This window comes from Kogia breviceps, chromosome 19, assembly GCF_026419965.1.
Source record: "Kogia breviceps isolate mKogBre1 chromosome 19, mKogBre1 haplotype 1, whole genome shotgun sequence".
NCBI classification, from domain to species: Eukaryota; Metazoa; Chordata; class Mammalia; order Artiodactyla; family Physeteridae; genus Kogia; species Kogia breviceps.
In genome coordinates, this window is record NC_081328.1 from 43473205 (window position 1) to 43498648 (window position 25444).

Below are 25444 nucleotides of genomic sequence, written 5' to 3' on the forward strand. Positions count from 1 at the left end.
CCCTTTGCTCACACAGGCTGGCCTGTGAGAGTTCCCGGGGCTTGCTCTCGAGCCCTGTGCGCGCCCCAGCGCAGGGGGGAGGGCGTGCAGGGAGATAGGTTGGGAGGTGATTAAAACGGCAATCACTGTTATCAACCGCGCGGTTGAGAAATGCGAGCTGCACGCAGATTGCTGGAGGTTAGGAATTGGTCGCGCGGGCTGCCAGTTATAATACGCATCCTACCTTTCGAAAAATCTTGTTGCAGTGTTTTACATCCATTATTTTAACCTAGCTGTATCCCTGAAATTATGTAACTTTTGAAAGAGAGAAACATTAACTACACAAAAGAATCTCTATGAAATCATTTCCTTTTTAATCGATATTTGCAATTTCTGTTGTGAAGATGTAATCTAAGAAAAGCTTTTAATGTCTTCCACACGCAGCATTTGAACTGAATTATATTTCATGTCCTTTTTGGTAATTTACCAAATGACTTGGACCAGATGAAGTAGCAAATAACATTTTAGATGTACTTTGCTTCTCTTGTTGGATCAGTTATTTTGCTACTGTTGTTTGCAATGGCAAGTTGTGCAAAGTTTTTGGTATTGGCATAAATAATCAAGGGGTAAACGTCAGTAAAAAGATCATTTGTACAGCCATTGATTGCATCTGTGAGGAGGGAACATTAATGTTTGCTTTGCCCTATAGCAAGGTCAAGTCGTTTTTGTAGGAGGTTAAATGTTTGCTGTGTCACATGGGGCAGATATTCTTTTGCGGCCCATCTTTACGCTCTGGCTTTGAATAATTACCTTGTTTTGTTCCATACTGCTCCTCATACAGTAAGAGATGGGTTTGTTCATTTGTTGGGCTTACTGTTTCCTTCCCATGCTTTACTTCAGAAGTGCTTGCTTTTCTGGGAAAAGTCTGTGACAGTAAACAGAAAAGGAACCCAGTGAGGCCTGGTATTTAAATACATAATTCACCAAATACTCATTGAACATTTACTATAAATGGGGCACATAATTCTTCTTGTCCTCCCCAGGTTTCACACATTTATTTTGTGTTCTGGAATTTGATGATTGAACTAAATCTTTGAATTGATTTGTGAGCCTACACTTGTGATAATCTTTCTAAGTCTTTCCTTTTTGTCCTGCGGGGACAGTCTTAAGTCCCAAAGGGGAGTGTGAAATACTTGAGGGTGTGCAGACCTCCTACTCCCCACTTTCTCAACTGCTAAATCAGCTAGAGTGTCCAGATGCGTTGACTACATTGCATGCCTAACAATAAAATAGATGTCAGCCTGTTTTCACATTTCAAGATATTTTCAAAAAGTTTAAGTGTGTGAGTATATGGAGAGACAATGATGAGGAGGAAAGGAACTATATAGGTAGGGTCCAGAGCCCCAAAGGAAAAAGGACCAAAAACTCAGTGTCTTCTCATTTGTCCCCATGTCAGTTTTTACATGAAGAAAGTGAGACAGTGAGGGGAGAATTAACTTGCCTGACAAGCTGATTTAAGAACCACTGCCTGGCTTTCTTCAACACTCCCCTCATACCATTCTCAGTTTCCTTTTAGTAGATGACCTTGACGTGCAATTAGAGCTGATAATGAGTCCTCTTAGAACCTGGCCTTTAGTTTGCTTTGTATAGGGCTCAGCAAGCATATATGTACAAACACACACACAGAGTCTCTCTTAAATACTAGTTTCCATTTTGGTGATATAAATGATGAAGAATCAAATTCCCAGGTTAGTATGCTTTAGTTGCTGCATGCCGTCCTAAATAAGTTCAAGGGGTAATAAGAGAGAAGCATAGACTTATTAATATTTTTATTATACTTGTTAAACTCCAGCCCAGTGAGGAAAGGACTAAAACTAGTTTGAGTCCCTGCCCTGCAGGTTCCTTGGTTAATAGTCATATTTTCCTGAGCTGTTCTAAGCCCCAGACTCAAGCTTGTTTGACAGCTTGGGTTGGTAATGAAAACAGGTCAGATTTTGTATTGGCTGTTAGCCCCAGTAAATTTCTAGTGGAAATTACACTTATCCTTGTAAATAATAGGAAATAGTCTTTTTTTCTTTTGGCTTTGATACTACGTGGTTATTAAAAAAAAATTGAGGCTTGACTGGTCATTTTTTCTTGGTCACACCAAAATTCTCTCCTAGTTTTAGTAATTATAGTGGCAAATGCTGTTAATAACACCTAAGATTAATTTACTAGTGTTTATTTGGACTCTATAAATGCAATCTAAAATTTAGTGGGAAGTATTACTGAAAAATTTGCAACAACTTGGAAAAGTTATTGGAAACGATCATGAACTGAGTATAGGATTTAGGATGTTGTGGTTCTGGTTTGATAAGTTGGTTTGAAGTCAGAATGGTTGTGATTTACAGATGCCTTGTGTCTCTAGGGCTTCAAGGCTGTTGGGAGCTCCCAATTAGACCAATCTCAATTCAGTTTGGCTAGAATCTGACCACCTGTGTATACTCTAAATAGTTAGCAACTGTTTTGATTGAATTTGGGATCACAGTTTAATGAATCAACATGGCTATGTCACGACTAGATTTCTGATACTTTACAAAATGATGATTGGTTTTTAAAGCTGAATTTTAGGCATTTGTAAAAAGTAAGTATCAGTCCAGCTTAGCGTTACTTAGGGGAATACATAGAGGAAGAAGCAGTTTACTTGGTTCTGACTATGTAAGCTATCCATTTTTTCTTTGCCCATTTATTGAGCATCTCTTATGTGTCAGATATAGTGTTAGACCCTGTACATACATTTATCCTGTGTTTAAGAAGTTACAATTAGGTGAGGTGAGCCAAAAACATGTAAACAAATAAGTGCAATGAGATGTTATAGGTACTTCATCAAAACTATAAAGGTACATAGGAGGGAGAGATCAATTCTGTTGTTTTGGGATTGACATACATTATCCTATAGTCCTCAGACCTCTAAGGTTAGTTTCATTAACCATTAAAATAAAATATGGTGATATATTGATTTTTACGAGGGAGCAATAGTTCACTTTGTAATATGTATTTTTTAATTTTAAGTCATCAGTTAATATTGAAGGGCAGTTATATCCCAGAAACAGAAAAATAAACGCCAGAATTTGACTTTGAGATCTAGCAAAGATTCAACCAGGGCCTTGAAGGAAAAAGGAAAAATGTTTCTTGTGAATTGAGGATCAGACCTTTTTGCTTATACTTACTATGAAATGATGTTTGCCTAGGTATGGAGAGGGTGGAGGCAGTGCGAGTATGTAACATGTCATGAACAGTAAGATAGTAAAATCTGACTCACAGACGCTCTGAAGCACAGGATCTCCTGAGTGAGCAGTTTGAACAGATGATCTGGCAGAGTTGGGTAGAGCAAGGTGAAGAAGTAGTTTGTTAAATGAAAACAAAGATTAAATTTGGGGGTTGTATATATGGAAAAGAGTTAGTGCCTGGCATCATGCAGGACAACAATGTTTATCGAAGGACATGTTGCTTCTGGAAACTTTTCTGGGTTTTTAGCCAAGGGAATTTGTAAATGGGAGTGCCTTAAGACCCTGCTTTTAGGTAGAGGTAATAGCTCAGTCTGGAAGAGTGACTTCCTGCTGGGACTAATGAGAGAGGAGTGTGTTGCCTGGCAGCCCCCATGCCTTAGGTCAGGGTATGCGGAGAAGGAAAAGTACACGCCGCTGGATAATTATGGATAGCTGTCTGCTTGAGACTGCTGAAGAGCTTCTACTTTTTAAGCCTGAACTGTAAACCTTGTTTCATAGATCTCTTCTTTTCTTTTTCTATGAATATTCCTCACTTCTAGATCCTTAACCTCCTAATCTCTAGAGTTACTTCTTCCTGTGTGCTTCTTTCTGGTAGCTTTTAAGTGTGTCAGGCCACCCCCATCCTTCGGAAATCTTTTCAAGGTTATAGCATACTATTACCTCTGCCTCAACTTGTTCACATGTAAAGTTCATGAATGAATTGTTGATTTCCAGTACTTCCAATTTTCTTTTAATCTCCAGCTTCTCTATTCCCTGTAAAATTGTTTCTGCCTCTACTACCCCATTGGACCTGCCTGGCCTCTGCCTGCCCCTGCTATTCTTTGGTCTGAGCTTCTGTGGTGTCACTCTTGTTTTTTTCCCAATCCTCTTAAAGCCTTCTGTGCCAGCACACCTTCTTCCCACTCTACTTGATAGCATTACTATTCACTGAGGATCAGTCCCTGACCTTTTCTTTTCCTCCACCGCTCACTTGCTTTCATGTCCTTCTCCTCAGTTTATTTGTAAAGCTCTCTTGCATAGCTGGAACAGCTTGCTTTTCTGGAAAACTCTTTATTCTGTAAAATCATCTATATAATCTCTTGCTACTCTACTCACACTGTAACACGTTTTTTTTTTTTACACATGTGTGTTTATGTATTCTGGTTTGTTTCTTGTCTAATTCAGTCTCTTTATTTGTGTAACCTTGTATTCGTGTGTTTTGTCTTTTTACCCCTAGAGTTTGAATACCTTAAAGTATCTTTCAAAACTGTCTAATGTATAATACATGATAGGTATTCAGTAAATGGTTATTGTTAATGATTAATAATAAAAATTCAGAAATACAGTTAAATATTAGGATAGATTGTGGCCTCCAGTCTTTTCCCATTAACCTTTTCTCCATTGCTAATAATAATAGCCAGCATTTCTTTCAACATTAAACTTTTCTCCATTACTAATAATAATAGCCAGCATTTTTTTCAGCATTACTAAGTGTTAGGTACCATGAGAAATAACTTGTAAGGTTTTTTGTTTGTTTGTTTGTTTTTTCCCTTAAGTTTCACAGCAGCTTTGTGTAATGATACTTTTATTATCTCCATTTTACAGATGAGGAAATAGAGGTTTAGGGAGAATAAGTAATTTGTTTAAGGCCTCTTAAAGCCAGGTCTTTCTGACTCCAAAGTCCATATAACTGACTACTGCACTCTAAGAAAGCTGCTATTTGTTTTTAAAAGGTTTGTTTGTTTGTTTTTATTTTTTAAAGAATGCGTACGGTAGCACAGATAATTCAGTTAAAATCCCAATCCAGGAAGAAATGCCTAAAAGAACCACTCGATTTGCTTCCTGTCTATCCATGTCCTCAGTTTGAAGTATCAGTTTAAGAACCAGGGCTTCCCTGGTGGTGCAGTGGTTAGGAATCCCCCTGCCAATGCAGGGGACATGGGTTCGAGCCCTGTTCTGGGAAGATCCCACACGCTTAGCCCATGTGCCACAACTCCTGAGCCCGTGCTCCTAGAGCCTGTGCTGTGCAACAAGAGAAGCTACTGCAATGAGAAGCCTGCACACCACAACGAAGAGTAGCCCCTGCTGGCTGCAACTAGAGAAAGCCCACGCACAGCAACGAAGACCCAACACAGCCAAAAATAAATAAATAAATTTATTTTTTTAAAAAGAGAACCCGTTTGCCTCTAGAAATATATGCAACTTTGACACAAAATCAGATTCTATTACTTTGTTTCACTTGTGTCAGTTGTCCCAGATTTCAAGAGATAGAACCAAACCATTCCTCTAGTGTGTTCTCAGCACTGGAACTACCAAACAAGTTCTTATCCATTAAGTAATGCCAGGAATTGGTTAGCTTCCTGGAAGCAGACTTTGTCAACCTGATAAACCAGCTCTTACAATAGCATCATCTTATACAGAATTAGAAACAATTTCTTTAGTCATACTTGTCATGGATTTGACTTGAAAAGCATGTGTGTGTGTCTGTGTGTATATTCACATCCATCTTGTTTCAATATCTGAGTTGAGACAACTGAAATTCTCAATTCTAAGGCTGGTTACTTTGATACTGAAAACTACATGCATTCTGCTATTAGGACTATCACTGGATGCTCCTCAGAAAACACCCACCTAGTCATCATAATGACCCCAATTTACTGTTACAGTTGGCCCAATAAATTTATGTATATATAATATTTAATGATATATAAGCCAATTTAATATGTAAGCCTATATATATATCTTATACATATATATACGCTAGTCATCCTAGCTTAGATGTTATGCTCTAGTTTTAAAATCTTGGTTGGGAGGTTAAAAAACAAAACAAAAACCAAGCAAGTTCCCTTTAAGGAGCCTATAGGTAAATTGTGTGAAAGTATAAATTAATTGATGGGATGTATGTGTTTTAATTTTGACAGATGTCTTTCTGTAGACACCCACTTCCTCATTCGTTATCTCATTTACCTCCTTCTTTTCATACTACAACTATATCACTCATACTTTTGTATATACTTTGAATTGGAATTAGTTGGGAAGCTACTCTACTGGTATTTTTCCTGCAAGTCTTAAATCTAATTTTACTTTTCTGAGCAGACAAAAAATCTCTTCAGGGGCACCCTTCTCCTTCCTTTCCTGCATCTCCTCAGAGGGCATGTAGGGCACCCGAGCAGATTTGGTCTAGGAAGAGGGGAGAGGCAAATAATGCCGCTTTACTTCCTATACTCCATGCTGCTCTTTCCTATCCACAGGGTATTAGAGTATTTTCAAGGGACAGTGATAAAGTGCAGAAGATAGGCACACTCTGTGGGTGTAGTCTTGTACTTCTTTTAAGGTGTGCCCCAAGTCCCTAAGTGACTCATTTGTCACTAAAGCAAGTGTAACAGCTCATTCCTCATGTTTCTTTGCAGATCCGCAGATTTATTTTCAACTCCCCAGTGCTATTTGAGTAGACAAGGATCTCTTGAAGGACCTAGGAGGATTTTGCAAAACATGGAATTGGGCTGGTTTAGGTTCTGGGTTTTGGCCAGTTGTCTTCACTGCATAAGAACTCTAGTGCTCTATGCCATGTCAAGAAAGGGGGATTAAAAGTAATACCAGTAAGGTAGAGACAATGCATTGCTTGGTCAGTGTGGGAGGAAAAACAATAGAACTAACTTTTGACTTCCCTGTGGGAAGCAGAAGGCCTATAAACTTGTAAAGAGTTGGGAGGGGGCATTCAGAGGCTAGGCTTGTAAAACAACTTTTGTTCAAAGCAGCGACCTGAGGTCCTTGTTTGGTACCTTTTAAATATGCTCTCCTGTGTACAATAGTTTAGGAATAAGTCTGACTGACTCTGTCCCATAATCAGCTCTCCATGAATTCATCTTTTCACTCAGTACTACTACACTGTGCTGTGTTGTTCTTCACTCCAACTTTTCATCTATATTTCCTGGTTGAGTTTCTCTGGCACTGGAAGAATTGGTCTGTTTGAACACCTCCCTTGCCCCCAGTGAATTGGTAGATATTGCTGCCAGAAATCTGATTGGAGAGCTGTTAAGAATCCATTAAAATTCAAATTGCCATAGTCTGACCTCAGTTATGTACTTTTCATAGATAGCAAATTCATGTGATTATAGTTACAGGGTCTCTCATTTCACCTGGGCAGAACTCCCTGAGTATTAGTCATATAATTTGTTTTTTTTTTGTGTGTGTGTGTGTGGGGGGGGGGGTACGCGTAATTTGTTTTTGTTTTGTTTTTTTTTGTGTGTGTGGGGGGCGGGGTACGCGGGCCTCTCACTGCTGTGGCCTCTCCCACTGCGGAGCACAGGCTCCGTACGCGCAGGCCCAGCAGCCATGGCTCACGGGCCCAGCCGCTCCACGGCATGTGGGATCCTCCCGGACCGGGGCACGAACCCGCGTCCCCTGCATCGGCAGGCGGACTCTCAACCACTGAGCCACCAGGGAAGCCCAGTCATATAATTTGTGAAAGTACTTCTGTGGTCTGTATTAAAGTACCTTAGCCCATGTGCTCTGTTTCTTTGCAGATGAACAGGAGGCTTTGAACTCAATCATGAAGGATCTGGTGGCCCTCCAGATGAGCCGACGTCCCCGGGTACCTGGATATGAGACCATGAAGAACAAAGAAACGGGTCACCCAAATAGGCAGGTGGGTGCGGCCGTGGCTGTTAACTAAATTTGTTGGGGAGGGGTTTTCAGGTGGGAAATATGTGAGAAGCCAGTGATACTCTGATACAGGCTTGAATGCTATTGGTCCCTTCCCTTAACAGTCTGTTAAATGTTAAGTGATACGTACTAACCAGGTGTGGGTCGTGATCTGGAGTCCCAATGCCTTGTGCATCTCACCTTGTAAATAGTTTTTCATCTGTGGAGAGTAAGAATAATTTCTTCGCTAATTATGGGGACAGTATTCATATACTTTTTCCTTTACTGATCATTTGGCAAATATTTTATCCAGATTCATGATCCCTAACTTAGAAACTTTTTAGCTATCTTACAGTATATACTCAGGAAAAATTAATTAATTTTAGTATTGGTTTATTTAAAATGTAATTAGGAAGGGAAATTTATTTAATAAAACATCATATATATTCTGAAAGTAACAATGAGTGATTTTGTTAGTGTTGTTTACAGTTGTTTCTCCCATTAACTCAGGTAGTTGAGAGTGCCTGTTTTATTGAGAGTTGTGTGCTTCTTTAGGAAAACAGCTTCTCTTTTGTTAACATTTAAAGTTGTGCGCTGTTGAGAACTTTCTTCTCGCCTCCAGTGTCACTGACCTCCCTGTTGCCTAGGCCCTTTGGCCCACAGAGAGGAGTGAGTGACGGGGAGCTTTCCTTCCTAGTGGGTATCAGATGGCTGAGTTTGGTGTGTTTGATGATATCCTTCCTTGTGGTTCTCTTCGTTATCAGCTAACCTTCTCTCTCCTCATGTGCACCTTGTCTACCAATTCTTCAGAAGTACTCTTGGTTCCTGGAGAAAGTATAAGGGGCTAGAACTTTTTCTGTCTGAGGTTAGCTAGATATAGCCTCCCAGAGTATTTCCTGCCTTTAGGAAAACTAGGGACCCCAAGTCCTTTTGTTTCAGTTATAACATAAGGAATAGTTTAGAAAGCTGCTTTTATTTTTTGTGTTTACCTTACAGAACTAGGGGAACAACAGAATAGGGCCCATTCTTGTACTGTTTTCATACATTATTCTAATTGTGTGGGTTCTCACTTGCTGTAACTCACTTCTATTCAAAGCTGCTTTTGGAAGGAGCATTTTACCAGAAGTGAATCCCCTCCCCCAGGCTTGAGCCTAATGACCTCATTTTCCTTCCTGTCTTCCTATGTGGAGTGTGCTTGTTAATGCTGCTCCAGTCAGCTGATCTTTCTCCAAATGGGACTATTAGCATGGATGTCAGTTAGTAGGTGAAAAGGGGAAGCTTTCTTGAGTTGGAAGGCCTAAAGGGACTCTGCCAAGAAGAGGAGGGGTAGAGTGGTCTCTGATCATTCCTTGAAGGGAGATTACCTTTTAGGAATCCTGTTTAGGCCTAAAAGCTATTATAAGAAAAATCCTGATCTTTTACCATGCCTACTGCAGTGTTATTGGGGTGAAGGCAGTGGTTATGAAGGTAGAAGCCTGTGAAAAGGATTGACTAGTATAGAGGAAATAATCTTAACAAGCGGTACTAGCTCTTTGGACCCACAGTTTACTTGAATATCGTCAAACTTTTTCTGTTGCGTGAAGGATACAAATTATTAACCTCAGTTTTTTTGTTTTTAAAGAAAAAACACAACAGCAGCAGCTCAGCCCTTCTGAACAGCCCCACAGTAACAACAAGCTCATGTGCAGGGGCCAGTGAGAAAAAGAAATTTTTGGTAAGGAACAAAATTACCCATTAAAGCTAAAATGTGCTTTTAAATCTACGAGTGCTGGAAGAGTGTGGAATTCATTTCCTGGACAAATTGTTTTAGTGGATTTGCAGGGAGCACTGGTTACTCATTACCTGTGTGCTATCACCATTTCTCACAACAGTATTATTTATAAGCAACCTCTATCAATGCTGTCCAGTAAACTTTTGTGATGATAGAAATGTTGTATATTTGTACTGCCCAGTGTAGTTGAGGAACTGAATTTAAAATTTTATTTAATTTTAATTAATTTAAATAACTACATATGGCTAATGGCTATTGTCTTGGATAGCACAACTTTATATACTGTATAAGGGACTGTTGATTTGTTGGGCAAGAAATTAAGTACACGCTTGGAGATGTGCACATCTCCTTGGCACATTCGTTCCACCACACAGGTCATGAGTTTCTGTGCATTGTGATAAGCTCATCAGGGGGCATGGGGATCTGGGGGGGAATATGAAGCTTGGAACTAGCGTGGCTGTTTAGAAATTGAAGCTCAAAGTTTTATGCTAATATTGGGTAAAAGGGCAATGAAAACGTCAAAATAGCTTCTCCCCTTAATAAAGTCAAGGTTGTAGAATGATCTCTCCTGGGAAGTTTAGCATATGTTCAGCTTCTGACCAGGAGAAATAGTCTTCAGCAAAATCGTGAAAGCGGAAGGAGAGAGAGAGTCTCAGTGATTGCATTTCCAAGGAAGGATGGGGTGACATGAGGATGGTGGGAACATTTAGGGGGAGAAGTGTTTACAGCTCAATGTAATGAAAAGAGCCCAGCCTGAGTCTTGAGATGTTAATAATCTGTTAACGTTGGACTTTACAGTTTACACAGTGAATTCCCTTTTTAAAAATTCTTGGTTTTGTTTGCTTGGGCCTAGGACAGGATTAAACGGTTTTCTCCAGTAGCAATTCTTCTGTCAGAAGGTCCATGCTTAGGAGGAGAGAGGACTGAAAGATCAAAACCTAATTTAGATGGCTAAGAGATGCCGAATTGGTCTAAGAAATGTCAAATTGGGCTAAAGATTCAAATTGCAGAGTCCCAGTTGAAAGTACCCAAGTGTTTTGGCCACCAGGAAAGGTGGTTTGTCCAGGGATGGAATGATGTTGGCAGAGGCAAGCAGCGCTTCAGAGTGAAAATGGCAGCGCTGAGATTGGCGTAGCCTCATGGGGCGCAAGCTTGGCACAGCAAGGAACGCCACAGGAGCTGGGGGTTTGCTGATAGAATCGTTTGGGGGCTGAGGCTTGGAATAACGGGAAATCATAATTTAATACCTCTGCTTGGCAAGACTTCAGATATCCTCTTCCCTGAGTAAACAAGCTAGGCAATTAATTGAAAAAGAGAATCATTTGAGAAAAACTGAGCATTCTGAGCGGATAGGGAAGTACAGGGGTATGAGGTGCTTGGTTATTTAGCTATTTGCTAAGAGTTAGGATCTGTGCTCTCTGTATTCTCCCACCTGGACATTAGGTCCCTGGAAGCCTACAGCCGGTTAGAGCTGGCTGCATGTTCTTAGATATGTGTGGCACATCCTCAGCTGGGGCCTCTGGATGGTTTTATAGGCCATGAAGGGCAGACCCTTTAGCAGTTATCAACTAACAGTGCTTTATCAACAGGTGCTATTTCTCTGTGAGGGTAACAGCTTAGTGTAGTGAAAGGAGCACTGGCCCAGAAGTCATTGAGTTGTTAATAATCCATTAACATGGGATTTTACAGTTTAGAGAGTGCTTCCAACAACAGTTAACAGCAATAACAACAACTATAAGCTAAACTATAAGCATGTGTATAATACTTTAAAGTTTACAAAGTGCTTATGCAAAGATATTAAGTAGAGCCAGGAAGCAAACCCAGATCTTCTGACTCCTGGTCACAGTAATTTTACCATGTGTGAGTCTGATAACCTTTTTAAACCTCAGTTTTTCCATCTGAAAATACAGGCATCGTGTCTACCTCTGAAAGTTGTTGTAAGATCATAGACAGAATATAAAAGATTTTATACATTGTAAAACAAGGTACGGGTGTAAAGTGGTAGTGACTACATCACTTCTGTTATGTTCGGGCATTGTGGGTCTGAGCGCTAGTGAAAGCTTCTAACCAGAAGTATGCCGATTGTCATGGAACTGAAAGGGTTAGGGTTTTCTTCCTTTATTGGATTGACATTACTATCTATCAGATGGTCCTTTGCAGACTTATGACGTTAACCTGATGTATGAAAGTCCCAGTAGAAGAAAAAATAGAATCCTTATTACCATGGATTCCTGTTTCCCTTGAATCATATCATGGTGGTAGGCAGAGGCTTGAACAGAGCCCAGGGTCTGGGTCTGACCCTCCAGATGTTCACTAGTGGGTGCTTAAGAATGGAAAAGTTGCTTTCTTCATAGCAGGTGCTAGAAGGGCAGGCTCTTGGCTATCAGTTATAGAGCAGGAGAATTCTAGGAGCTGTTCCTCCACAGGGTCAGTGATTGAGCAGACTGTCTTTTGCTTTTACTGTGATAAACCTGACTCTTCAGGACTTCCTTTTTCTTTCATGGGTTGTTGATGAGATAGGCTGGCTAGTTTGAAAATAAAGCATAATACAGTATACAAGCCTCATATTCTATTTTGTAAGAAGCTTCCTTTTTTGTGTGTGGTAGTTTATTAACTAGCAGTAAATGACTAATACACTATTTCATCATTGATTTATTCATGTACTCACTGAGCCCCTGCTGCATGCCAGGCACAATGCTGGGACTGGGGATATAGAAAGAATTAGGGTAGGGAAGAAGGTTGCTTTATAATCACCTCTTCCACTGGTATCTTAGGACTTTCCTGAGTCACACAAATAAAATTATTTTTGTTGCTCTTTTCTTCTCATTTATTTACTTTCTTTGGCAAAATAAGGACTCCAGTGCCAGAGATATGGGAGCCAAAGGTGTATAGCAACTACAGGGAGGGGGAGCACTGCAGGATCAGAGAGAGGGTACCAGAGACATTGGCTAGCTGGGGCCTGTGCCACGTCAAAGGTTCACAAACCTTTGTTTAATAAAGGTGTTTTTGAATTCTTGGGAGTCTTCTTGGGTTACATGTTCAGTCTTTGAGTTCAAACTTTGAGAAGGTCATGTCTACTTAAGTTTGGTATCGTTGGTCACTCCTTTTGCTCCCTGAGTTCCCAAATCTGCAGCTCAGCCTGGAGGCCTGCACTGTCCTTCTCCTGGGCATGGCTCTCACTCTTCCTTTCACCACATTAGCTCTGGTGGGCAGGGGACTTGAACCTGCCTAGATCTGAACTTTTGTACTAGCACTTCTTTCTCAGCACCTGTGGCACCTCTCCATTCAGTTCAACATGGGCCTATACTCAACCTTCTTAGACAAAGAAATACAAGTTATATTCCCTGTACCCTAGGAATCGTACAGTCTTATGAGAGATATGTTAAAAAAAGAAAAAAGAAAAAAAAGAAACTAAGGTACAATGTGACTATGCCTAAATATATGGTACAGATACTGAGAGCCACAGGAGGCCAGGAAAGTGAAAGATGAACTTGGGCCAAAGGAGTTATGGAGTCATTTCTGGAGGAGGTGGCACTGGAACCAGGCAGTGAAGTATGTATAAGAGTTAAGTTAGGTGGAAAGGAGGAAGTATGGCACTCCAGGTTGGGAAACTGAATTATTAAAGGCCTAGGGGAAGGAATGAATATGGCATATTTCAGGAAATAGGGTGGGCATTGATCTGGCTGGAGAGAGGGTTCTCTTTGAGAACAAGCAGTGTGAGATGATTAGGTAAACTGAGTGAGCTTAAATTCCAGAGGGCTTTGAATGATAGTAAAGAACTTAGACTTTATTCCATAAGTAATGGATATCACTCATTACTTTTTGAACAAAGAAGGGATGTGGTGAAAGTGGTGGTTAAGATGACTGAAACTGTGGAGGAATGTAGAATGTGCTGGAAGGGGGGAGCTGAGAAGTACAGAGGCTGCTTCAGGAATTCAGGAGGGGAAAGGGGCTCCAAGAGTGACAACTGAGAGAATGGGACGCAGAGTCTCATCCTGGAGTCCCTGGAGGGGAGAATTGGAACTTGCTGTCTGGCTGTGAGAAAGGGAAAGGGAGGAAAGAATCAAGCAGAACTCAGAGGTTTGAGCCTGTAGCCAGTATTAGAAATGGCAACACTGAGAAGGGGGACTAGTTCGGGAGGGTAGTTGATGCAGACACACATGGCTAGGTTGAGTTTGCGACTACAGTGAAATACTTTGAGAGTGTGTGCAGGTATGTGTGTATATTGCTTTTGCAGATACACAATCCCTTATCTGCAACTCTAAAATCCAAAGAGTACTGCAAACTAAAAGGTGTTTTTAAAAATTTTATTTATTTTTAAATTTGCAGCAAATTCATTTGGTAACAAAACTTGGCCTGAATGGACACAGGGCTATTTACAGTCTTTATTTATTTGACTAATTGTGAATATTCATACTTTTCAATACAAAAACTAGCTTTTGCTCTTTTGCTCTTAACAGGTAAACCCTAAATCTTTTTTTTTTTTTTTTTTTTTTGCGGTACTCAGGCCTCTCACTGTTGTGGCCTCTCCCGTTGCAGATCACAGGCTCCGGACACCGCAGGCTCAGCGGCCATGGCTCACGGGCCTAGCCGCTCCGTGGCATGCGGGATTATCCTGGACCGGGGCACGAACCCGTGTCCCCCGCGTTGGTAGGCGGTCTCTCAACCACTGCACCACCAGGGAAGCCCAACCCTAAATCTTAGTGACTGTACAGATATGGCCAGCACAGGGAAGGGGAGGACAGTGTTCCCTACAGTCACTTAAGGACCCTGATTGAAGGTGGCTCCATTGACCTGGCACACGCGGCTGCCAGGAAAGAGAGTGTAGAACTCAACTTTGTTCCCAGCTGCTGGTCAGAAGTAGTTACAGAATCCCAAACTAACTTCAGGAGAAGCTAAGCAGCGCAGAGGGGTGCACAGAATGCCTGTGAGCGTTCTGCTCTGCCATGGAGTGCTACCCAGACACCTTCCCCCTGGAGGGGCATCATTTAACATACAGAACACGTACCACTACCTCTCTAAATCCAAAAGTGCTTTCTGAGACACTTTTGGCCCCAAGGGTTTTGGCTAAAGGATAAAGGACCTGTATTACCATTTATTTTTTATTTTTTATTTTTTTTGTGTGGTACACGGGCCTCTCACTGTTGTGGTCTCTCCCGTTGCAGAGCACAGGCTCCAGACGCGCAGGCTCAGCGGCCATGGCTCACGGGCCCAGCCGCTCTGCGGCATGTGGGATCTTCCCGGACCGGGGCACGAACCCGTGTCCCCTGCATCCGCAGGCGGATTCTCAACCACTGCGCCACCAGGGAAGCCCTGTATTACCATTTTTTAAGCACTTATTTTTTGTCAGGAACTTTTCTCATATCTTTATCCAGTTATTTCATTATTTTGATAACTCGATGAGATAGATACTGTCACTATTTTCACTTTTCAGATGAGGAAACTGAGTCACAGAGAGATTAGTTCAAGGTTACAACAAGGGGGTTATAGAGCCAGGATTTGAAGCCAGACAGTTTGACTCTAGTGCTGCATTCCTAACAATGACTTATCTGCTTTATATCCGTGGCAGACAGATGAGGTTTCGCTTGAGAAATCGGGGCTGGACATAGAGATTTGGGAATCTTCTATTTAGAGGTTGCCTGATTTTTAAATTCCTGCCGAGGAGAAGACGTGAGAAGAGGGAGAGAAATCCAGAGGCCAAAAGTCCAAACATTGAGGCACAGTTACATGTTGGGGGAGGGGTGTGAGAAGGCATGAGGAAGAGGAACCAGCAAAGAAGCAGAAGTGGTTAGAGTGGTGGCAGGTTCCCTGGCTTGGGATAGAGTCACAGAGGCAAGAGGAGAGAACCTCATGACAGAGGACGCCGCTACCAGTGCGAAATGCCTCGGAGGGGCAAGGAGGATGGTGGGCAGGAAGGAATTGAATCTAGTTAGCTTTATCTGAACTTTCTTATCCATGACTTATTCTAGTCAGCCTGACAGGGGTCACTCAGATTTAGGAACTTGGCAGATTTGGGCACACCATGTGGTACATGGAAGCCAGTCATGGGCCTGCATCCTGCTCTGGAAAGGCTGTAGCCACATCAGACAAGGGATTCAGAAGGCTAGGCGTCTTTGTTTACACTGCTTACTAATCACAGGCTAGGTTAGTCTTGAGTAGGAGTGATTTGTGGTTTGAGGCAAAAGTTTAATTCCCTTTCTCACTAAATTCAAGTAGAACAGTATTTGGATTGTGGCCCATCATGAAATAAATTTAGTTCCTTAAGTCCCACAAAGGGACAGAGGGGATTCCTTCATAGGTGCATCTAAATATAATGTCCCAGTTTAGAATGAGAGCTATTGTTATGTGTTTTATGTGTTTTTATGTTATGTGTTTTTTTATTACTATAAAAAATTAGATAAAAATCAACAGAGAAATAAATTTTTTTTAATCAACAGGAAAAAAGGGAAATCTGAATAAACTATGGGCTTTATTTAACACATCAATATTGGTTAATTAGTTGTAAGAAAAAGAAATGGGGCTTCCCTGGTGGCACAATGGTTGAGAGTCCGCCTGCCGATGCATGGGATGCGGGTTTGTGCCCTGGTCCGGGAGGATCCCACATGCCGCGGAGCGGCTGGGCCCATGAGCCATGGCCGCTGAGCCTGCGCGTCCGGAGCCTGTGCTCTGCAGCGGGAGAGGCCACAACAGTGAGAGGCCAGCGTACCGCAAAAAAAAAAAAAAAAAAAAAAACCACACACAAAGAAATGTACCATACTGTTACTGATAGGGGAAACTGGGGGTGGAGTGGGGAGAAGGGTATATGGACACTCTCTGCTCTATCTGCTCTATTTTTCTGTAACTCTAAAGCTGTTGTAAAAATAGAATCGATTAATAAAATATAATAATAATGAGTGCTACACCAAGGTGTGCTGGGCTGTGATCAGGAGGAGGTGAAAGGAGTGGTAACCCAGCTAGCTGTAGGGACAGACAGGACTGCAAACTGCAGTGAGCACTTGGGATACTCCAGAGCTACTTGTGGAACCAGACAGCGTGGGAAGCTGGAGACAGCATGTCAGATGCGGCAGCGTGTTGCAGGCACTGTGCTTCGGAAGGCCTTGCCACAGGAACTGCTTAGTAGTTCAGGGGAAGGAGAAAAAGAAGACAGTGAAAACACTGCTGTCACTCATGCAAACCTTGAAGCCCCATGATAACTTCCTCTGCAGCAGTGCCTCATCTTTCTGCTTGTGCGCTCATGTTCACACGTGCACACATACACACACAGTCTCTCTCACCTGGAATGCACACCAGAGGGGGCACACTGCCTTCCCATGCCACCTCCTCCATCTCCACCTACGCACAGTCTCAGCCAGAGCCTACCCTACTGGTTCCCCAGGCCCCATAGCTTCCTGCATGATCGCTACCCTGGTCTCCTGATGCTGGCTCCGTTATTACTCCATCTCCTCCGTGAGTTCTGAAAAGTAAGGCCTCAAAAGATCCTTTGATAGTTTCCTTCTTTCAGTGCTCCCATTGAAGCCCTGCATCTGTGAGTAAAATAAACCTCCCTTGCCTGTGTGACACTTAAGTTGTAGCATATCTGGGCTCCTTTTAAAACATTATAATCTTGAGAGAACTTGTTTAACTTCATTGTAAATTAGGTTCTCCTGTAAAATAGACACAATAATAGTACCTGCTTTGAGGGTTAGTTTAATTGATATATGTAACATGCTTAGAACAAGGCTTAGTATACAGTAAATCCTCAGTAAATGTTAACTATTGTCATATTATTAGTAATGGGATCAAGTGGCCCATATGTTACATCAAAGGATGAAAGGGCTGTATCAGGGCTGTATTTTGAAAAGTTGTCACATCGCAGGCCTGCTCCTCAGGGGAGCTTTGCTGTCCACTGTTTAGTTTGTGAGCTTTTCAGGGTCATGAAGCTCTTTGAGCCTCCATTTCCCTGTCTTTAAAATAGTGAGTTAGAGGCTGTATTCTTATATTTTAATTCATTGACTCTCAAGGTGTGTTCTAGGACCCCTAGGAAGTTCTCAAGAACCTTTCGAGGGTCCATCAGGTCAAAACTATTTTCATAATAGTACTAAGATGTTCCTTGCCCTTTATACCCTCATACTCTTAAGAATGTACAGTAGGGCTTCCCTGGTGGCGCAGTGGTTGGGAGTCCGCCTGCCGATGCAGGGGACGCGGGTTCGTGCCCTGGTCCGGGAGGATCCCACATGCCGCGGAGCGGCTGGGCCCGTGAGCCATGGCCGCTGGGCCTGCGCGTCCGGAGCCTGTGCTCCGCAACGGGAGAGGCCACAGCAGTGAGAGGCCCGCATACCAAAAAAAAAAAAAAAAAAAAAAAAAAGAATGTACAGTAGAGTTTTCCAGATGCTGCACAATACGTATTATCACAACAGTTTGAAAGCAAAAACTGATATGAGAATCCAGCTGTCTCCTATTAAGCCATGCATTAAAGAGACTGGCATTCTCTCACTTCACTTTTTAAAAGTTTTTAAAATTAAAATGTATTTATGTTAACACATAACGGTTTTTAATTATTTTTAAATGAATAAAATTTAAATTTTCTCGGTTTTAATTTCTAACATGGCAAATATCAGTAGATACAATCTACATAAACAAAAGCTTTTGGGGGTCCTCAGTAATTTTTAGAGTGTAAATTAGAAACACCAGTCTAGTTCATTTGACTGGAAGGGAATTCTAGCCCCCCAATCTCTTGGGAAAAGGAAGTCCTGTGTGCACCCACCCTACCTTTCACCTTTCTCCCTTTTCTGTCATCTTTTCTGTCTGCTCTATGTTCTTCATCTTCAGATACTCTGAAACCCTCTTCTTTCTTCCAAGCCACAGTTTTTTAATTTGTCAATCTCAGTATAATTTTCATTCACTGACCATGAACTTTCTTACCTCCCCAGCTATTAGTTGTTGGTTTCCCGACTATCTTAGTTTTCTTTTTCCCCTGTACCTGGTCTTTTCTTCTATAATATCTTCTCCCTTTTCCTGTCATTTTTAACTCCCTCAAGTTGTTTGTTTGCGCTTTACAGTATCTCTCGTTCTCCTTGATTTGTTCCTTAACATTCTAACACTCCAACCTCATCTTAATTTCTGACACTTACATCCAACTCTATTCTTCAGTCAATTAATCTGTTTAATAAATATTGTAAGTACAGATATATACTATTACCTTTGCTTGTCACTGAAACTACAGAAACAAGAGAGACATGATCCCTGTCCTCCTGGAACTTATAGGGTACACATGATGGTCATTTAGGCTAGAGCTGGGGACAGTTATAAGGTATTTATCCAGAGTGCCACTTTACTCCCACTGAGGGCAGCCTTGAAAGGATCGTGGAAGTCATTAGTAGCAGCAGCAGCAACCATTTATTGCATGTCTACTATGTATTAGGTATTTTACTTACATTTTCTCGTTTAGTTCTCATAGCAGCTCTGTGAATTAGTTATGTTTAGCCCTACTCTGCAGATGGAAAAACTAAGACTTATAGAGGATAAGTAACTTGGTTGTGGTCATAGAGCTAGGAAGTATCAGTATTAAGATTTCTTTTTCTGTCTAGTTACATCAGCCCAGAAGGAACGGTGTCCTGGCCAGGAGGTGGTGATATAGTGGGAGAAACTCCAGAGCCAGTTGTGGAAATAGAGAGTGTGTGAACTTAGAAATGATATGTCAGAGCAGAGCACCTGAGCTGGGGCAGCCACCAAAGGATCTTATCCCAAGAGCTTTGTTGCCGCTGAGGTTAGAACTCATTGAAAGGATTGCTTGTCGGGGTAGAGAAGCTCTAACAGAAGCCATCAGGGATGTCTGCCTAAGATTGCTAAAGGACTGCCTGAGGCTTACCTGGGAAGGGCAGGATCGACACACGCCAGAGAACCTGCTAACCTGTCTATCATTTCTTTGGCAGAGTGACGTCAGAATCAAGTTCGAGCACAACGGGGAGAGGCGGTAAGTCTGCCTTCTGATGAGTGGTTGTGTTCATGTGTGCTGCATTTCTTAGAAAGCGTTCAGGTTGTGGAAGCCGTTGCCCTGGAGTGATTCCTGTGGGGTCACTGGCTGGGGAATGGGGTTGATAGGGCATAAAGGGGAAAGTTTCACCCTTGGTTTGGCCTACTGATTAAACCTTGTTTCTGGTCTTAAAATTGGAAGCCATTTCAACTGCTAATGTTTTACTCTTCTGCTCTTATTTTGCTACTGTGAGATCCACCATTGTGCTAGGGGAGGAAGTCAGGACCCCAGCTCTACTGAGTCATGGCTTCCAGACACACTGACACTGTGCAAGCCATGGGCATCAGAGGGAGAGGAGGACTCTCCTGTTACGTGGTGCCATTCCCATCCCTTGTAGGGTGTCCCTGGTTTTGTCCACATCAGGGGTCAGGTTGGTGAATTGGAAGTTTTTCTTTAAAATGTCTTGAGACTTCCCTGGTGGTGCAGTGGTTAAGAATCCGCCTGCCAGTGCAGGAGACATGGGTTCGAGCCCTGGTCTGGGAAGATCCCACATGCTGCGGAGCAACTAAGCCTGTGCGCCACAACTGCTGAGCCTGTGCTCTAGAGCCTGCGAGCTGCAACTACTGAAGCCTGTGCATCTAGAGCCCGTACTCTGCAACAAGAGAAGCCACTGCAATGAGAAACCCACGCACCACAACGAAGAGTAACCCCTGCTCGCTACAACGAGAGGAAGCCTGTGCGCAGCAATGAAGACCCAACTCAGCGGAAAAAGAAAAAAAAAAGTTTAAAATGTCTCTAGGTCATGGGAAGCTGCATCAAGTCCCTCAGTTGTGAAAGATTTCAGTTCATTTGAGGACATAAAAAGAGGGAGTTTTCAGTCTGCATTCTGTATTTTACCTTGTTAGGGAAGTGAAAGTAATGTTACAAAACCCTTGTATCCTTTTCTCCATTGTCAGTATTTAGTTTTTTGTAGGAAGTCAAGGTAGAAGTTCTCAGTGGAGAAAAGTGACTCCACTGAATTTCTCAAGTTATTTTAAGGAAAACCTTTAAGAAAGCATACAGAACTCTGGTCAGGGGATATTTGAGACCCTGTGTGTGCATGTATGTGGCACAAGCATGCTTTTCAATATCTGTTTTCCCCCTCTTTGCCTTTCTCTCCCATTGATAACTGCCCCGCCCTTTTTCCTTTGCTTTGAGCATTTGGAAGGGCAAAGAGCATACCCATCAATATAAGATCCACCTACTTTAGGAGTCCCACCAGAGGACCTTAGTGCCTTCAAATGCTCTTGTACTAGTAGTTCTCTACCACTGGCATCTTTCAGCCTACTTTGAAACTAGCTCCAGAGGAGATCTTTGGCTGCTGTTCTCCCTTTAAAAAAATACATTCGGAAGCCTGCAAGGTTGTCAGAGGTTGCCGAATGGAAACATTGTACAAAGAGTGGTCTGCAGAGCCAGGGTTCTGCTGCCGCCATCCGAATTCTAGGCCTGTTCCAGGGCCGGAGGGAAGAAGGTCTTCTGAGCTCTGTCCCCAGCTGTTTGTCCTATGACCTGCCAGTAGCATGGAACTTAAATTGTCACTTCATTGCCGCTCCTTTTCAGACTTTTGACCTGGCTGGGTTTTGGAGGGATTGCCAAACTTGGAGCAGCAGAGAGTTTTCAGAAGTATGAAGATATGAAATCAAAAGCTCAGTTGTGTTGGAGCCTAATTACACAGTTACGCTCTCCTGAATTCCTGTTCCCTAAGTGGCATGCTGCTACAGTGAGAGGACTTACACTGAGAAAGTTTATGTGTTTAGTTTCAGAGATGCTGCCAGATCGAAACCACAAATATTTAAGGTGGTCAGGCTTTTGAAGCCCTGAGCGGCAGTGTTGGTATCAAGGTTTTGAAAACTGCATTCTCTTTTTATGGAGCTGTTTTTGGGAGCCGTGGCGTTTCACTGTTTGTGTACTGTATGTGGAATTGAGGACTTTATAAAGTCAGTGCGGAGAAGCCAAGTTCAAGCTGCTCTGTGCCAGACAGCTCTGGTTTCGTGTATTTCATGTCTTAGGATTTTGTAGAAACTGTTATTATGGGCTTTCTTTACTTTTTACAGGGAATATGGACAGTATCTACCTAAATGTTGTAGGCCCTTATAGAATAAGAATTTACAGAAAAGAGGAAAGAAGTAGTGACTTTTCCCATTCGTCATTGCCAGGTATCCATTCTGGTGGGCTGACTTTCCCTTTGCTTTGGAAGGGTGGGCATCAGACTTCTACCCTTCCTCCCTCTTAGCCTCAGGAGGGCAGAAGAGGACTGTAGATTAGGATCTCCTTCCCTTCGTGTCTGAACACTGGTGGGGATGGTTGTCCTGGGTGTTAGACCCCTCTTTGAAGTACTGGCCTAAAAATGTCTCTTATTCAAGGTGGTAGCAGCAGCTGAGATCTTACCAAACCTGGGAGTGCTGGTTTCTGATCTTGACCAGACTTTTGGGCTGCTTTTGGGGGTTTTGAATGGCTCATCACCAGGCCAAATGCAGGAAAATTTATCTCTGAGCCTGATGTTTTCCTAACTGTGCTAGAGACATCTGAGTGATCTCCTCATATTTTATTCAGAAAGGCTGGCCCCGGGGACTTCCCTGGTGGCACAGTGGTTAAGAATCTGCCTGCCAAGGCACGGGACATGGGTTTGATCCCTGGTCCAGGAAGATCCCACATGCTGCCGAGCAACTAAGCCTGTGTGCCACAACTACTAAGCCTGCACTCTAGAGCCTGTGAGCCACAATGGCTGAGCCTGCGAGCCACAATGGCTGAGGCTGCGAGCCACAACTGCTGAGCCCGCGTGCCGCAACTACTGAAGCCCGTAGGTCTGGAGCCATGCTTCACAGCAAGAGAAGCCACTGCAATGAGAAGCCTGTGCACCGCAAGGAAGAGTAGCCCCTGCTTGCCACAGCTAGAGAAAGCCCACGTGCAGCAACAAAGACCCAATGCAGCCAAACAAATAAATAAATAAAAAAAATTGATTTTTTAAAAAAAAGGCTGGCCTCTTTTGAATTAATACAAAGGTATTCTCTCAAAAGAATCCAGAAAACACTCATATCTAGATCGCACCTAATTATTGCTTGGGACAGTTGATTTGAGGGAAAAAAAAATATAAGGATTACAATATGGATGGATTTCCTGGTGGATATAAACTAATACATTCAGCAGTATAATTTCCAAAAATGAAAGGTAGTGGTGGATGAGGAATAGTTATAGAGAAATTATCTTCCTGAGATGTTAGACATTGTGTGAAGGATAGATTATGGTTTATAGTAATATCCTATCAATGTTGTTCAGTAGAACTTTCTGCTGTAATGGAAAGGTTCTACAGTAATCCCTTGGTAGCCGAGGAAATTGGTTCCAGGACCCCCGTGGATACTACCAAACTCCTTGGATCATCAAGTCTTTTATGTAAAATGATGCAGTCTTTGCATATAACCTATGTACATCTTTGTGTATACTTTAAATCATCTCTAGATTACTTATAATACCTAATACAATGTAAATGCCATGTAAATAGTTGCCGGCATGCGGCAAATTCAAGTTTCGCTTTTTGGAACTTTCTGGAATTTTTTTCAGATATTTTTGATCTGCAGATATGGACCTGTGGATATGGAGGGCCGACTTATAGCTGTGTTCTCCAGTATACTAGGCACTTGCCACATGTATCTAGTGAGCACTTGGCAATGTGGCTAGTGGGACTGAAAGAGCCAATTCTAAAATTTAATTTGAATTTAAATAGCCATATGTGGCTAGTGGCTACCATATTGAACAGCACAGTTCTAGATGATAACAGCTTTTACGGTGCCCACTGATTTCAGCCAGCCAGATTTCATTGAAATCCAATGGCTTACCTATCAAATTACCCATGACATTTTTCACAGAACTAGAAAAAATAATCCTAAAATTTATGTGGAATCATAAAAGGCTAAGAATTGCCAAAACAATCCTAAGGAAAAAGAACCAAGCAAGAGGCATACCCCTCCCAGACTTCAGGCGATACTACAAAGCTACAGTAATCAAAACAGTGTGGTATTAGCACAAAAACAGACATTTAGATCATTGGAACACACGATAGAGAGCCCAGCAATAAACCCACATTACCTGCCATCAATTAATCTTTGACAAAGGAGGCAAGAATATACAATGGAGAAAAGACAGTCTCTTCAGCAAGTGGTGTTGGGAAAGCTGGACAGCCACATGTAAATCAGTGAAATTAGAACACACCCTTATACCATATACAAAAATAAACTCAAAATGGCTTGAAGACTTAAATATAAGACATGACACCATAAAACTCCTAGAAGAGAACATTGGCAAAACATTCTCTGACAAATCATACTGTTTTCTTAGGTCAATCTGCCAAGGCAAGAGAAATAAAAGCAAAAATAAACAAAGGAGACCTAATCAAACTTACAGGCTTTTGCACAGCAAAGGAAACAAACAAAATGAAAAGACATCCTATGGACTGGGAGAAAATATTTGCAAATTGACGCAACTGACAAGGGCTTAATTTCCAAAATATACAAACAGCTCATACAACTCAATAACAAAGAAACAAACATACCAATCGAAAAATGGGCAGAAGACCTAGATAGACATTTCTCCATAGAAAACATACAGGTTGCCAACAGGCACATGAAAAGATGCTCAACATCACTAACTGTTAGAGAAGTGCAGTTCAAAACTACAATGAGGTATCACCTCACACTGGTCAGAATGGCCATCATTACAAAGTCTACAAATAACTAATGCTGGAAAGGGTGTGGAGAAAAAGCAACCCTCCTACACTGTCGATAGGAATGTAAATTGGTGCAGCCACTATGGAAAACAGTATGGAGATTCCTCAAAAAACTAAAGTTGCCATATGATCGAGCCATCCCACTCCTGGGCATATATCCAGACAAATCTATAATTCAAAAGATATATGCACCCCTATGTTCATAGCAGCACTATTTACAATAGCCAAGACATGGAAACAACCTAAATGTCCATTGACAGACGAATGGATAAAGAGGATGTGATACATATATACAATGGAATACTCAGCCATAAAAAAGAACAAAATAATGTCATTTGCAGCAACATGGATGGAACTAAAGATTATCATACTAAGTGAAGTAAGTCAGAAAGAGAAAGACAGGACTTCCCTGGTGGCACAGTGGTTAAGAATCCGCCTGCCAATGCAGGGGACATAGGTTTGAGCCCTGGTCTGGGAAGATCCCACATGCTGTGGAGCAACTAAGCCCATGTGCCACAACTACTGAGCCTGTGCTCTAGAGCCTGCGAGCCACAACTACTGAGCCCACGTGCCACAACTACTGAAGCCCGCACTCCTGGAGCCCATGCTCTGCAACAAGAGAAGCCACTGTAATGAGAAGCCTGTGCACCACAAGGAAGAGTAGCCACTGATCACCACAACTAGAGGAAGCCCGCACGCGGCAACGAAGAACCAACACAGCCCAAAATAAATAAATAAATAAATAAATTTATTTTTTAAAAGGAGAAAAACATACCATATGATATCATTTATATGTGGAATCTAAAATATGACACAGATGAACTTGTCTATGAAACAGAAACAGACTCGCAGACATAGAGAACAGACTTGTGGTTGCCAGTGGGGAAGGAGGTGGGGGAGGGATGGATTGGGAGTTTGGGATTAGCAGATGCAAACTATTATATATAGAATGGATAAACAAGATCCTGCCATATAGCACAGGGAACTATATTCAATATCCTATGATAAACCATAATGGAAAAGAATATGAAAAAATGCATGTATATGTGTAACAATCACTTTGCTATATAAGAGAAATTAATATAACATTG

General features: G+C 42.0%; 1 protein-coding gene across 3 annotated transcripts in view; it reads left to right on the top strand.

The window, feature by feature from the left end:
• The window catches only part of MAP3K3 (mitogen-activated protein kinase kinase kinase 3), a 74132-nt gene that overhangs the window by 10229 nt on the left and 38459 nt on the right, over nt 1-25444 (top strand). For 2 of the 3 annotated variants that reach the window (XM_067022042.1, XM_059046919.2), the window contains exons 2-4: nt 7754-7875; nt 9493-9585; nt 19554-19594. In XM_067022042.1, the coding sequence (XP_066878143.1) occupies nt 7780-7875; nt 9493-9585; nt 19554-19594 (230 nt within the window). In that variant the 5' untranslated portion in view covers nt 7754-7779. The remainder of the gene's footprint in view (nt 1-7753; nt 7876-9492; nt 9586-19553; nt 19595-25444) is intronic. The other variant, XM_059046920.2, reaches the window with a different exon arrangement.